The 14,178-nt window shown below is 40.1% G+C and overlaps 4 protein-coding genes and 3 long non-coding RNA genes across 11 annotated transcripts; 4 read left to right on the forward strand and 3 right to left on the reverse strand.

Annotated features, from left to right (window-relative positions):
• The first annotated feature begins 122 nt into the window (after nucleotides 1–122).
• Nucleotides 123–5,505, forward strand: LOC136199773 (hypoxia up-regulated protein 1-like). Of its 2 annotated transcripts, XM_065990064.1 has the most exons (26): nucleotides 123–321; nucleotides 430–491; nucleotides 539–570; nucleotides 620–698; nucleotides 745–836; nucleotides 890–952; nucleotides 1,002–1,151; nucleotides 1,208–1,263; nucleotides 1,313–1,417; nucleotides 1,477–1,549; nucleotides 1,927–1,996; nucleotides 2,054–2,170; nucleotides 2,220–2,354; nucleotides 2,418–2,500; nucleotides 2,554–2,600; nucleotides 2,897–2,982; nucleotides 3,036–3,223; nucleotides 3,284–3,486; nucleotides 3,537–3,634; nucleotides 3,684–3,743; nucleotides 3,793–3,831; nucleotides 3,881–3,940; nucleotides 3,995–4,401; nucleotides 4,452–4,662; nucleotides 4,720–4,938; nucleotides 4,994–5,505. In XM_065990064.1, exons 1-26 carry the CDS (start codon nucleotides 237–239, stop codon nucleotides 5,441–5,443), a joined length of 3,270 nt encoding a protein of 1,089 aa, XP_065846136.1. In that variant the 5' UTR covers nucleotides 123–236; the 3' UTR covers nucleotides 5,444–5,505. The 2 variants fall into 2 exon arrangements, with proteins under 2 accessions (XP_065846136.1, XP_065846137.1); XM_065990065.1 differs by lacking the exon at nucleotides 3,793–3,831.
• On the reverse strand, nucleotides 833–6,535 carry LOC136199776 (uncharacterized). 3 transcript variants are annotated; one of them, XR_010673176.1, is made up of 14 exons: nucleotides 6,137–6,535; nucleotides 6,026–6,079; nucleotides 5,868–5,967; nucleotides 5,673–5,814; nucleotides 5,451–5,618; nucleotides 4,970–5,399; nucleotides 4,699–4,886; nucleotides 3,983–4,187; nucleotides 3,781–3,929; nucleotides 3,672–3,732; nucleotides 3,550–3,617; nucleotides 3,250–3,477; nucleotides 3,022–3,184; nucleotides 833–1,993 (listed from the first exon to the last, which is right to left on the reverse strand). It is a non-coding gene; the product is annotated as an uncharacterized lncRNA (long non-coding RNA). The 3 variants fall into 3 exon arrangements; XR_010673175.1 differs by lacking the exon at nucleotides 833–1,993 and adding an exon at nucleotides 2,028–2,859; XR_010673177.1 differs by lacking the exon at nucleotides 833–1,993 and adding an exon at nucleotides 2,028–2,859 and having other exon boundaries at nucleotides 6,026–6,085.
• Nucleotides 6,261–7,888, forward strand: LOC136199775 (uncharacterized). Its single transcript, XM_065990068.1, has 4 exons — nucleotides 6,261–6,534; nucleotides 6,591–6,680; nucleotides 7,213–7,245; nucleotides 7,313–7,888. The coding sequence occupies exons 2-4, from the start codon at nucleotides 6,657–6,659 to the stop codon at nucleotides 7,748–7,750; spliced, it is 495 nt and encodes a 164-aa protein (XP_065846140.1). The 5' UTR covers nucleotides 6,261–6,534; nucleotides 6,591–6,656; the 3' UTR covers nucleotides 7,751–7,888.
• On the reverse strand, nucleotides 7,792–8,841 carry LOC136199777 (uncharacterized). Of its 2 annotated transcripts, XR_010673179.1 has the most exons (4): nucleotides 8,785–8,829; nucleotides 8,267–8,733; nucleotides 8,116–8,214; nucleotides 7,792–8,058 (listed from the first exon to the last, which is right to left on the reverse strand). It is a non-coding gene; the product is annotated as an uncharacterized lncRNA (long non-coding RNA). The 2 variants fall into 2 exon arrangements; XR_010673178.1 differs by having other exon boundaries at nucleotides 8,267–8,841.
• A 20-nt stretch (nucleotides 8,842–8,861) lies between these two features.
• LOC136199774 (uncharacterized) lies at nucleotides 8,862–10,303 on the forward strand. Its single transcript, XM_065990067.1, has 2 exons — nucleotides 8,862–9,426; nucleotides 9,484–10,303. Exons 1-2 carry the CDS (start codon nucleotides 8,953–8,955, stop codon nucleotides 10,297–10,299), a joined length of 1,290 nt encoding a protein of 429 aa, XP_065846139.1. The 5' UTR covers nucleotides 8,862–8,952; the 3' UTR covers nucleotides 10,300–10,303.
• A 1,006-nt stretch (nucleotides 10,304–11,309) lies between these two features.
• LOC136199976 (uncharacterized) lies at nucleotides 11,310–12,366 on the reverse strand. Its single transcript, XR_010673267.1, has 5 exons — nucleotides 12,259–12,366; nucleotides 12,045–12,208; nucleotides 11,863–11,988; nucleotides 11,787–11,817; nucleotides 11,310–11,727 (listed from the first exon to the last, which is right to left on the reverse strand). It is a non-coding gene; the product is annotated as an uncharacterized lncRNA (long non-coding RNA).
• A 90-nt stretch (nucleotides 12,367–12,456) lies between these two features.
• LOC136199966 (uncharacterized) lies at nucleotides 12,457–13,917 on the forward strand. The gene is made up of 3 exons (XM_065990291.1): nucleotides 12,457–12,800; nucleotides 12,851–12,945; nucleotides 12,996–13,917. The coding sequence occupies exons 1-3, from the start codon at nucleotides 12,512–12,514 to the stop codon at nucleotides 13,818–13,820; spliced, it is 1,209 nt and encodes a 402-aa protein (XP_065846363.1). The 5' UTR covers nucleotides 12,457–12,511; the 3' UTR covers nucleotides 13,821–13,917.
• Nucleotides 13,918–14,178: the final 261 nt, after the last annotated feature.

Here is a 14,178-nt window from a genome sequence, read left to right on the forward strand (position 1 = left end):
AAGACGTCACAGGGAAGACGTCAGATATACTGACGTCACTTGACGTCACAGACCTTCTTCCCCGCGCGCTAAGATGCGTAGGTGTCCTCAGAGACGTCACCTCCCCCGTGCGAGAGAGCCAATCAGAAAAGGCCAAGTACGTCTCTTCCGCCAAAAAGGCCACGTAGACGTCGTCGATTTCAGACGCCCACTAAAACGACACCGAATCGGAGAAAAAGCGATCGGCTCAACTAGAAATGATATTCGCGTTCGATTCGACTCGTTTCCGAGTCGCCGCGCTTCTCATCGTCCTGGCAACGCTTCTACAATGTCATTCGGGAGGTAAGAACACACGTGCAGGTGTTAGAGTGCCTTAGGGATGGCCTAGTCGTCCGATTTCGTGCGTTTCGTGTCGACCACGTGCATCTCCACGTGTTTCGTTTCTTTTAGCTGGAGTGGCTGTAATGTCTATCGATTTCGGAAGCGAATGGCTCAAAATAGCACTAGTGAAAGTAAGATTTATAGAATTCATAAACAGTGTAAAATATTCGATTTTTAGCCCGGTGTTCCCATGGAAATAGTTCTAAACAAGTGCGTTAAGAAATTGATGTGAGGATGTTGATTATATATATATGTATAGGGAATCTCAACGAAAAACGGCCAACGTCGTTTCTCTAAAAGGAAATGAGAGATTATTCGCTGGTCCAGCACAAACAGCTGTATGATAAATAATAATTATTATTATTACCTATTATTTTTTATTAGAGTGTTCGTCATCCGAAGAATGCCTATAAATATCTCCAGCATTTGATTGGGAAAAAGTACGACAGTCCTCACGTGGAACTCTTCAAGAAAAGGTCAATAATTTTACTTAATTGAGTGAAAGTCCCTATTAATAATCTATGCATAGATTCCCGTACTATGATCTAACAAAGGACGTCATCAGAGACACAGTCATATTTCAACATGACGGGTAAAAATAAAATAAATAAAATCGATTTATTTAATTATTTTCTTTTTAGAAATACGACGTATTCTGTCGAGGAACTCCTAGCAATGATATTCAAAAATGCTAAATCCGTAGCAGAAGCTTATGCAGATCAACCCATACAAGACGTTGTCATAACAGTCCCTCCCTTTTTTAATCAAGCAGAAAGAAGATCAGTCTTGAAGCAAGGATACTAGTTATATAATTAATTAATTAGATTATATTGAGTGCTATTTTTAGTGCTGCCAAATTGGGTCAACTCAAAGTTCTGCAACTCATGAACGACAATACAGCGTGTTAGCATTATTAGTCTATTGATTTTTAGAATAAATAAATTATTATTAGTTGCTTTGAATTATGGAGTTTTTCGGAGAGCTGATTTCAATGCCACGCCCACTAATATATTATTCTACGACATGGGATCAAGTAGCACAGTGGCAACATTAGCATGTAAGAGACCCTAAGTCTCATATATGAAGAGATCTCCTATGACGTTTCTTATATATTAGCTTATCAGACAGTCAAGATAAAGGAGGGTACAATCAGTGAGACAGTCCCTCAATTGACTGTAAAGGGAGTAGGGTAAGCACTTCATTAATTAATTAGAATCTACTGTATATTAAATCTAATTTTTAATAATTAATTTAATTAATGCGTTATCACTATTCTTAATAAAATAAATAAATAATAATTCATCTAAAGGGAGTAAGCACGTAATTAATTAATTGGAGTCTTCTGTATAATAAATCTAATTTTTTAATAATTAATTTAATTAATGCATTATCAATATTTCTTAATAAAATAAATAAATAAGTAATTCATCTAAAGGGAGTAGGGTAAGCTCTTAATTAATTAATTGGAATCTACTGTATATTAAATCTAATTTTTAATAATTAATTTTATTAATGCATCATCAATATTTCTTAATAAAAATAACTAATAATTTATCTAATGCTTAGGTATGATCCTTACTTGGGTGGACTTGATTTTGATTTGAAAATGAGGGAGATTCTTGTGAAAAAGTTTCTAGTAAAGAATACAAAATTAATTAATTATCTTGATCTTCTAATTATTGGTTTCTGTTAGGATCAAGGCAAATATAAATCTGACGTCACTAAATCCGTGAGAGCAATGGCGAAATTATTAAAAGAAGCAAATCGCGTCAAAACTGTTCTGAGCGCAAATACGGAACATTTATCACAAGTAATTAATAATCAATAATCATTATTGATTAATAAAGTCTCCTCCTTAGATTGAAGGATTAATTGATGATATTGATTTTCGCGCCATTGTAACGCGCGAAGAATTCGAGATAGCGTGCGCCGATTTATTCGAGAGAGTCCAACGCCCCGTGGAAGAAGCATTGAAATCATCACAAATAACAATGGTATAAAAACCAAGGGGAAGAGATTAAATAAATTAATAATTATGACCACGTGTTTTTACACAGATGGAAGTAGATCAGGTGATCATTATAGGAGGAGGATCAAGAATACCCAAAGTCCAAGAGCTCTTACTCAAAACCGTAGAAAGGTAATTCAAATAAATTGAAAAACTGATTATTGATCTATTGATTTTTATTACAGATCTGAATTGGGGAAAAGTCTAAATGCCGATGAAGCAGCTGCATTAGGTAAAAATAAATAATTCAGGGTTCTGACCCATATTACAGTAGAATTAGACGTTCAAACGTTCAAAGTACAAACATTCGAACGTTCGAGACAAGCCTAAAGCCAAAATCGCATAGAGAAAACACTTGATGCTTTTCTAAGAACTCTGTCATTTTTTGACATTTACAAGAATTTTTATATAGTAACCGCGCTCCCTAAAATTGTTTTGTTATGGCTTTGCTCTCAGACCCCCTTCCGATTGAGAAAATCCTCGGCAGAACCCTTATAATAGATAATTAAATAATGTAATTTTTTATAGGAGCTGTCTATGTGGGAGCATTTTTGAGCAAAGCGTTTCGCGTCAAAAAATTCGCAATCAAAGACGCAAACTTATTTCCCATACAGGTAATTAAATAATTAATTAATTAATTATTATATTTGTACCTGTTTCTTCTCAGGTTTCTTTCGAAAAAGACAGGATTGATGATGAGGGTGTTGCGTCTGTGAGACGCGTCACTCGAACCCTGTTCAACCGGAATAACCCGTTTCCTCAAAAGAAAGTGATGACGTTCAACAAACAAAACAAGGACTTTGCTCTCACACTCGACTACGGGGAAATCGACTTCTTATCCAGAGAACAACTCAGGTTAAATAAATCAATAAAATAAATACCTGTTGTAGTTGATATTGATCTTTTTTTGTCTAGTTTTCTTGGCTCTTTGAATTTGACTAAAGCTTCGTTTTCTGGCGTTGAGACTGTGATGTCGAAGCATAGTGGAAGTGGAATTGAATCCAAGGGAATCAAAGCTCATTTTCAATTGGACGGAAGTGGACTTATTGGCATTGAAAAAGTCGAAGCCGTTTTCGAAAAACCGCCGGAAGCGGAAGCGGAACAATCGGCTTTCGAAAGCAAGAAAATTAGACAAATTTAAATAATTTTTTAATTAATTTATATATAGGACTTGGGAATACCATATCAAGTTTCTTTGGCTCATCAAAGGAAGAAGAGAAAGAGAAATCGGACACGGAAACAAAGTCAGCTTCAGAAACAGAAGAGGTAATTAAATAAATCAATAATTAGACTATTTACTCACGTGATGACGTAGGAAATGAGTAGTGACGAAACAGAGAAGACAGACACAGAAACGAAGTCAGCTTCAGAAGAAGTAGAATAAATAGTTAATTAGTAGACTATATACTCACGTGATGACGTAGGAAATGAGTAGTGATGAAACAAAGTCAGCTTCAGAAGAGGTAAAATAAATAATTAATTAATAGACTGTTTACTCACGTGATGACATAGGAAATGAGTAGTGATGAAACAGAGAAAACAGACACAGAAACAAAGTCAGCTTCAGAAGAGGTAAAATAGATAAAGAAATAAATAAATAGACTATTTACTCACGTGATGACGTAGGAAATAAACAGTGACAAAACAGATGAATCCAAAAGAGCGGGAGATACAAATGCTGATGAGACATCACGTGATGATGATGATACAAAAGATGAGACAGAAGCAGAGAAGGAGACAAAAGAAGATGAAACAGACAAACCTGCTTCAGAAGAAAAAGAAGATTCACCACCACCACCACCAGAAGAATCAAAGGAGTCTAAAGAGAGTGAGACGTCAAAAGACGAGGTTCCTCAAAGTGAGGCCCCTCAAAATGCGACGACGTCATCGAATGCTACGGAGACGGATAAACCCAAAAATGCGACCGTTGCCAAGCCAAAGCCTTCGGTCATACGGGAAACTATTGACGTCACGTGGGAAATAATTGACTTGGACGAATTACGTGAAAACGTTCTCGAAGAATCAGAAAAAAAGTAAGTGGAAAAAAATTAAATTTAGAAATGAATTAATTATTTTTCTTAAGACTACGCGAATTGGATGAGCGAGATGAGGAGAAATTGAAGAGAGAAAAGGCGGTCAATACATTGGAGTCTTTTGTCTACGAAACTCAAGATAAGATCGAAAGCGAACTCCTTCAGTCCGTTTCGACCGAAGAGGAACGCGAAAAGATCTCTAAAGAGCTTTCTGAGACGTCGGATTGGCTCTACGAAGACGGAATGGACGCGACTAGGAAGGTGAGGCCCCTCGCGAGGATCCCGTCCCGTTCTTACGCGTTAGCGTCGTTCTTTTAGGAGTACGAGGAGAAATTGAAGACTTTGAAAGCGTTGTGTCGACCCGTGTTCGTTCGCGCGAACGAACGAAGCGTTCTACCGCAGGCGATCGCCGATTTGAAGAAATCTCTCAATCTATCGACTGCCTTTCATCGCCAGGCGAGCAATTTGAGCGAATACGAACAGATCTACACAGACGTCGAGTTAACGAAGCTCATCGAAGTGATAAACGAGACGAAAGTAAGGACACGACGTAGATGAATGAATTTACCGGTCGCCATTTTGTTTTTCGTAGGATTGGCTCAACGACGCCGAAATTCGGCACAATGCGACGACTCCGAAGGACGATCCCGTCGTCACGGTGTCGGACGTGCACGAGAAAGGGACGAAGCTCGATCGCGAGGTGATGTACTTGATCAACAAGGCAAAATGGGCGAAACCACTAAAGAAGAGAAATGAGACGGCTAGCGAAGCGAAATCGGCGAAGAACGCGACGAAGATCGACGATAAGGCGAGCAACGATACCGAAGAAGCAAGCACGACGCCAGGAGACAGTGAAAAAGCGACAGAAGAGACGAAAAGTGATGAAAAGCCGGCTGAAAAGCCGGAAACTGTTGAATCCAGTGAAGAAATCAAAGTCCCTGAAGATGATGCAGCGTCTGATGAAAAGACAGACGGTGTTGAAGCTGATTTAGGTGGCTCTGAAGACGATTCTAAACTTCATCATGATAAGGGCGAATTGTAGAACTTACGTATTATGTATTGTAGTCGAAAAATTAGCAAATACTGTTGTGTTTGCGCCGACAACGATTCTCCTTCTAGTGGTCGCCTAAATTCAATTTAGGATTTGCAGATGAGATAGAAGAGAACATAGCACTGTGATTCTTCTCATGTAGAAATTAAGTTCCACTGATAAAACACTAAAAGAACATGTCTAAGTTCAGATTGAAAGGGTTTATGTTCGAGTTAGTCACCTAGAGTCGCTAAAATGATAACAAATCTCAGTGAGCATCACACCCCCTGAGAATGAATACTTAGACATATGGTTTGTTCACGACTAAAAATTGAGCATCATAACCTTAACACGAATTTGAATTAACCAATTGAATGTTATCTCTAAGAAAAATATTTTTCACTGTTGCGGAGAAAACTCGTAGATAGACAATTACCGGTTCTATTAGGTTTGTCCAAAATCTTTGTTCTTAAATAAGTATTTAGAAAATGCTTTTGGAGTGGAGTGAGAACAGAAGAAGTTCACTTTCAGCTCTCCTACCGGTAATAAAAAAAATTTGAGGCAATCGTTGCATCGACGACTTGCATGTATTACCACGACGTTCGTGTTTGGTGTACTGGCTAGCGTTATCTTTGCATTTTCACGTACCTAGACCTAAGCATGTAGCGAAGGAGACTTCTCGCGTCGATGCAAGCATTTGCCTACCTTCTCTCTTCAATTCCGATCGGTAGAGGAAGACGTACACTCATGGCTGATGCCCATTTCGCTGTCTTTTGTGGAGAGGCTACGTTTGTCACGTGACGATTGGCTATTGGTTCTGCTTGACGTCATCGAGTCGCCAAAGTCCCGAACCATTTTACGATCTCCCGATCTCGCTCTGTTGTTTTGCTCCTAGCGTCGTTTTTTAGGAGTACGAGGAGAAATTGAAAGCGTTGTGTCGACCCGTGTTCGTTCGCGCGAACGAACGAAGCGTTTTACCGAAGGCGATCACCAATTTGAAGAAATCTCGATTTATCGACGGCCTTTCATCGTCAGGCGAGCAATTTGGAACAGACCTACACACACTCCGAGCTTACGAAGCTCATCGAAGTGATACACGAGACGTAAGTGCGATGAATGAATTTACTGGTCGCCATTTTGTTTTGCCCAATTTCTTCAGGTCCCGTATAAACCTACCCGCGAGGTTCGTCTTTACTGCGCGCAAGATCCTTTATCACCTACGAAAATGTCTGCCTCAAAAACAAAGAAGGTATGTCACCTCTAGCTCTATTCGACCGAGATCGATTAGTTAGCGGCCGATGAAGACCTCGTTCGAAAAGAACTTATTAGAAGTGGCATTTACTGGTAGGAATAAGCGATCGAAACACATCAGCTAATCGGATAGCTGTTGGACGTTCGAAATGGAACAGTAGTCTAGACGGAAAAGCTAGACTACAGACAGATACGAATTAGCAAGAAATTCCCGTACACAGCCACTCCATACGTCATCACGCGTCATCGCGGATGCTAAGTCCCGGATAGTGACATTCAGGGATCTTGAGGCTTCAGGACGTTTGGGTTAGAGTAGGCAAACATAGTTCATGACGGGCTTGGTTTACATGATATCACGCTATAGATATAAAATCAAATCAATGAAATAGAAAGCTTACTCTCTGTATTACAATCGATCTCTAAAACACTTTGCACAATCGATCTCTAAAACACTTTGCACTTAATTAAATAGTTAATGTTGAGAAAAATATCAGAAAGCAAGGTTTAAAAACGTTTTATCTCACTTTTAGGAACCAGAAGTAGACGGAAAAAGTGACGAAACGGTAACAATATATTTCTCCTTGGAATTTTTTATATTGCTTTTTTCAACTCGTATATTAAACACTGTAGTCGGGAATCATCCAAAATATGGAAGATATGAAAATATCCAAAATTGAAGTTGATGAAAGGCGATACCTGATTGTCAACCAGTATTATTCCGGGCGACTTGAGGAGAAAAGAGGCTCTGCAGCCTCTGCATATGCCGACATCAAAAAGGCTCTTGCAAGCGTGAAAGATTCGATAGATGTTGACGGCGAAATCGTTGAATACCGTACTAGTGCCATTGACGTTGAAGACCCAAAAAAAGCTCCAGAAAGAGCCCATTTGGAGAAGCACACGACGTTTGAAATAACGTTCACGGCGAAACCAAAGGTGACCATCAAAAGCCTAATGAAAAGAATTGTTGCTAAGAAGCTCCCGTGGCTTACGCGAGAGTGCGTCGGGGTCTTTTGCGCTTACAAAATCACCTGCGATGCCGTGCGTCTTGCAAACGACATTTTTCAATAGCAGGACTAACCCGTGGATGCAGAATAATTCTTACAGTCGTGTTTGGTGAATCTGTTTTTTGTTAATTAAACCCGTTGTTGCAAATCGTATTGTCTGTGATGAGTTTGGCGCTCAGCTAATAAATGTCGTTGGAAGCTAGCATGCAGAGAGTCAACGCTTTTAGACGATTAAATAATTTTAAGTGCCTGCTTGAGGGAAGTATAGGGCAGAATATCTTGAAAAAGGACATGAAGTAGCTATTCCATTCTACGGGATCTCGTTGAAATTCTGATGAGAAAAAATTATGAAAATGATGAGAATTTCGAAATCTGGGCGTACGTAGACTTAAATTGCAGTTCGGACGATTGAAAAAGTAAAAAACTCACCGTTTTTGATTTATACACAGAGACTTTTTTCCAGAAAAATCGTTTCGCTGGGCATTTCGGGCATTTCGGGCCAAATGCACAAGAAGATCAAAACAGCATCTTCAGAAAACCATCAGAACAAACGATAAAGGCTCGTAAGAGCGCATATTACCTTCTAGCGGCGCGGAACGGCCGAAACGCGAAAAAATGCGGCGCAAAGCGCGCGCTACGAAACAAAACTGCACCAGTCCGACGATGAACGCGAAAACGTCTCTAAAGAGCTCGCTGAAACGTGTGATTGGCTTTGACAAGAAGTCGTTGAAGCGACTACAAAGGTGAGGCCCCTCGTGAGGATATCGGCCTTCTTACGCGTTTTTTTAGGAGTACGAGGAGAAATTGAATACTCTGAAAGCGCTATGTCGACCCGTGTTTGTTCGCGCGAACGAACGAAGCGTTTTACCGCAGGCGATCCCCGATTTGAAGAAATCTCTCAATCTATCGACTGCCTTTCATCGCCAGGCGAGCAATTTGAGCGAATACGAAAAGATCTACACAGACGTCGAGCTTACGAAGCTCATCGAAGTGATAAACGAGACGAAAGTGAGGAACGCGCCATATTTGCATTTCGTCTACCTAGACCTAAGCATGTAGCGAAGGAGACTTCTCGCGTCGATGCAGGCGTTTGCCTACCTTCTCTCATCAATTCTGATAGGTAGAAGAAGACGTGCACTCACGGCTGATGCTCATTTTCGCCGTCTTTTGCTGAGAGGCTACGTTCGTCACGTGACGATTGGCGAGTCCCCGAAACATTTTGTTGACGACGATCTCGCTCTGTTTCTTACTCCTTCTCTATTCGAAATGGATGAAAGATGGAACACGCACGTTCGCCCCATTATCCGCGTTCTGGTCGAGATTCTTTTGCCCCTCGCTCTCATTGATGGCCTTTACGCCGCTTATCTCATCACTCGCGAAGAGTATGAGAAGATCAAAACGTACGACAATGCGGAAGGATCGCGACAGCTTCTCGTTACGATCTTACCACGAAAAGGACCCGATTCGTTCGACCGATGTTTGAGCGTTTTAGAGGTGACCGAAGGACAGGAACACGTTGCCGAATTAATAAGAGAAGAAGGAGTAAAGTGTGAACAAGAACGTGCGGTTCGAAAGAACAGAGAAAAAGAAAGGATCAGAGAATTGGAAAGGAAATTGAAAAAAGCGAATGAAGAGAAGGAAGAGACGAAAAACGAATTGAAGTTAGAAAAGAACGAAAGAGCCAAAGACAAAGAAGAATTGAATAAAGAGAAAGTGACGAACATCGGTCTTAGAACTAAGGTGAGGGCGTGTCTAAAAAGTAATCCTATTTAGGGTTTTGTAATGGAAAACATTTAGTTTTCAATGGGAAGTCCCAGTCTCAGATGGGAGACAAACATACCAAACATGCCCATTGATTGTTTGCCTAGTGGACGTGTGGCTGAAATCAATGGAATGATACATGTTGGTTGGTTGGATAGAATGTTGCAGTTTAAGAAGGGAGCGTGGGAGGGAGAGAAGCATCATCCGCCGGGGATTAACTGGATAAAGAGTGTCTTTGAATGTGAAGGGAAAGGATATGTCATGGATATCAATGACAGTAATCGATGTTGGAGTATTTATGAATGGAAAAGTGAAACGAGAAATTGGGAATTATTAACTAAAATACCATATAAATGTCAACTCAGAGGGAGATCAGCCATTGGACACAATGGGAACATTTATCTTGTGGGAGGGGAAGGGAGTGATCGAGTTGATTGTTTTGATATTAATAAGGGAGAATGGGAACCAATAAAGAAAATGAAAAATAAACGGCGTTGGAGTTCATTGGCTGTGATTGATGATAAAATGATTGTTGGAGGAGGGTTGCGGGAGGGGAATTCAGTTGAATGTTTCTCAATGGAGGAACAGGAGTGGATTGATGTCAAACCAACAACAAAGAAATGGTGTCAATTGTCATCATGGAATGGGAAACTCGTCGCAACAGGAGGATGGGGAAGGAGCAATTGTGTTGAAATGTATGATAGATTGTCTGGGGATTGGCTTCCATTGCCATCAATGAATCAGGGACGACACAACCATGGTGCATGTACAACAAAAGACAATCAATTAATTGTAGTGGGGGGAGCATGGGGTGCAGAGAACTCAGTTGAATGTTTAAAAATGCAAATGTAATTTTGGGTCCAAATAAAAATTCGTGTTTTTTTGTCGATTGCTCACCGTTCAGTGAGACGAAAATTTCCGCGACGCTTCAAATGAATTTCACGGGCTCTTTCCACAGTTTCGGATAAAACGCCGGTAAAATGAAAAAACGAAAATTTCCCGGACGGCGAAAAATTCGAATTCTGAGGAAAGGAGAACCTTATGCCCATTCGCATGCTTAACATAATCAAATTCTTACCGTTGCATGCTGTCTTTTCGACGTGAAACTCTTTCAGAAAGGCGGAATGGAACTTTCACATTTTGCTGCAATCAATTCGAGCCAATTAGACGGGCCGATGCCGAGAGCAGCTTCAAAAACCCTTATACAATACTCACAAGGCTTACAAGAGCGTCTTTTACCTTCTATTGGTTCGCAAAAGCTAAACAGCTGAATCGCGAAAAAATGTCCAGCGGGGAGATAGCGCGCTCCACGAAGAAGCGGAGAAGGGATGCAAAAGAGCCAGCAACCGTCGAACCAACCCCAGAATGAAGAGGACGCAGGATGTTTAGGCAGATTCAAGTAGCTTTAGTTATGGTAACTGAACTCACCCCTATACACGTGGTAATGACTACGTTTGGTCTTTTGGTTGTTTAGGTGGAGCTATACTGTCTTGGGGTAAGTCTAATGTTGCCTGCTTCCCACGTGGTTTCCTGCTCATCCTTTGACCCTGTGGTGCAGACAGGCACTAATCATACCCATCGTTTTATTTATATTTTTTAGGTTTATTTTCCTATTATTGCTATGGAGTCAGATTGAGTGGAGAAGTAGACAACCTAGTCAAGCGGCTAAGAGAGGAGCTTAACGTTGAGCTATATGACTCCAAGACTGGCCCTCGTAGAGAAATAACGTCGTCCCTGTTGACATTTACACGCCATACAGCTGACAAATAAAATAGGACATTGAATAGGGAGAAGACATATCTATCATACTTCTGGTAGAGTTTTTGATTTTTTAGCTTTTTTTAATACATACAGTAGTAGCAAGTAGAGGCAGAAAACCGTGGCTGAGTGTCTCACTCCCATTCAGGCGGACAGTCAACTTACTACAGAAATTAGTATAGGACCTGTGACATTTCCCCTGAGAAATAATCAATAATGTGACATAGGATTTTTCTCAGATAACAATGGCATATCTGACTAAATATAATCAATGCCATTTTGGCTGACGTCTGCGTAAGATGGCATTGATGGAATGAAGATGCAAGTGAGGAAATATCTGATACATGTATAGGAACTTGATCTCAATTTCTTAGGGCACTAATTGATCCCAATTGTGGGGGATGCAGCCTTTGTTGTCTAGGCTATGCACTACAGTATATCAAATAAATCACTCACACTGTTTTCAATTCAGTTTGCATCATGTCCACGACACCTCTTTATGCAGGGTCTACACAACATTCTCTAAAAGAAACCAGAATTTGAATATGTGACGAGAGAAAATGGCAATAGAAATAATTTACTTGAGTTCGTGATTGAGAGTCGGCGGTCAAACTGAAGTAAAAATGTTATTAAATAATTATTCGTATTTACGATTACCAGTGGAGAGAACGTTTTAAAAATTGTCAAGAAAACACATCTTTTATCAAATGTTGCTTGAATGGCCCTGGGATTGAAAGCGGAAGAGCTCATCTGGCAAAGGAGCTCGTGCACATGTGACCTAGCCTGCAACAAAATAATATTAGAATCTTAATTTATTACATCAAACGAATGCTCTCTACTTTGTCTTTGTTTTCTTGTCGATGAATAGCACTCATCTACCATATAGTTGACGTTTGCTGAATAATAAAACATACATATAATGTTGATGTCAATTTTTACAAAGGTGAAATCAGATGGAGAACATGAACATTTTTGACATTGATTAAAAATCGGGTCGACCAATCTAAGACTCAAATTAAATAACAAAAAAGATTTCGTTAGGATTGACCTTACAAAACAATGAAATTGACATCTAAAGACTTGTTATCTTATTGTTTCCTACACGAAAGGTTCCCAAAGCTCTTCTCGCATACAAAACAAAAGTTGATGACGTCAAGTGACCTTTGTACAAATATTAATCTCGTGCGAGTCGTGCCCCCTCGAAAGGGGACTCCCCCCGAACAAACTCCCACTCTTAGTGTTAGTGCGCATCTCACCATTGTTCCGTGTTCCCCTCGCCGCAAAAGAGAGAAGAGAAGAGTCTACGATGGATAAACGATGGAGAAATCGCGTCCACGACAATCTTCCGTCGATCGTCGAAGTGTTCGATCCCATGTCCGTTCTAGATCGTCTTCTCGCCGAGAGACTCGTCTCTCGAGAGCAATACGCAATGCTGCGCGATCCGTCCAAGACGAACGAAGACAAATCGCGCATGCTCCTTGTCGACATTTTGCCGCGAAAAGGTGAGACGGCTTTCGACGAGTTTGTCGACGTTCTACGAGGAACGGAACGACAAGAGCATATTGTTCGGCAGTTATTGGAGCCTCGAAAGAGAAGTACTATTCGCGAATGTGCTTGGATGGGATTTGACCCGGATTCTATGTAGAGAATGAAATTGATCGACTTGTGAATGATAAAATGAAGAAATTGAAAGGAGATCTCGCTCGCGCCGAAATGACTGTTGTCGGATTGAGAAATAAGGTTGTTGAATTAGGTTGATAGAAATGTGATTAGGAGTTACATATACTTAGATTGGTCCTTCGATGCGAAGTCCAAGTCTCAAATGGGAAACAGACATACCAAACATGCCCATTCGTTATTGTGAGTCATATGGACGTGTGGCTGAAATCAATGGAATGCTACATGTTGGTTGGAATGATAGAATGTTTCAGTTTAAGAAGGGAGCGTGGGAGGGAGAGAAGCATCATCTACCGAAAATTCAATGCATATGGAGGGTCTTTGAATGTGAAGGGAAAGGATATGTCATAGATGTGAATGAGGAGTATCAATTTTCGAATATTTATGAATGGAAAAGTGAAACGAGAGATTTGGAATTATTAACTAAAATACCAGATGAATATCAACTCCAATTCAGATCAGCAATTGGACACAATGGGAACATTTATCTTGTGGGAGGAATAGGGAGTGATCGAGTTGATTGTTTTGATATTAATAAGGGAGAATGGGAACCAATAAAAAAAATGAAGAATCGACGGGCAGACTGTTCATTGGCTGTGATTGATGATAAAATGTTTGTTGGAGGAGACGGAGAGACGGGGAATTCAGTTGAATGTTTCTCAATGGAGGAACAAGGATGGATTGATATCAAACCAACTACAAAGGAATTCTGTCAATTGTCATCTTGGAATGGGAAACTCGTCGCAATAGGAGGATATGATAGGAGATATAGCAATTGTGTTGAAATGTATGATGAATTGTCTGGGGATTGGCTTCCATTGCCATCAATGAATAAAGGACGATACAAGCATGGTGCATGTGAAACAAAAGACCATCAATTAATTGTAGTGGGAGGAGATTGGGGTGCAAAGAAATCAGTTGAATGTTTGAAAATGTAAATGTGTTTTTTGGTCCCGATAAAAATTTGTAATTTTGTGTCGATTGCTCACCGTTCAGTTTTCCTTTTCATTATTAACAATAAAAATGAGACGAAAATTCCAACGAAGCTTCTGATGAATTTCTCATGTTCTTTTCACATAAATTCGCCGGTGAAAAATTGGAATTCTGAGCATAGGTCTGGATGCTTGAAACAATCGAATTCTTACTGTTGCTGTCTTTCCAACATGAATCGCTTTCATAAAAAACGATAATACTTCATTGAAGCCGTCTTTTCCCATTCTGTTATCGTGCAGATGCAGACATAAGCTTCAGAAACCTTCTAGCGGTCCGCAACAGCTCCACAGCTGAATCGCTGAA

The sequence above is a fragment of the Oscarella lobularis genome, chromosome 1 (assembly GCF_947507565.1).
Source record: "Oscarella lobularis chromosome 1, ooOscLobu1.1, whole genome shotgun sequence".
Lineage (NCBI taxonomy): Eukaryota > Metazoa > Porifera > Homoscleromorpha > Homosclerophorida > Oscarellidae > Oscarella > Oscarella lobularis.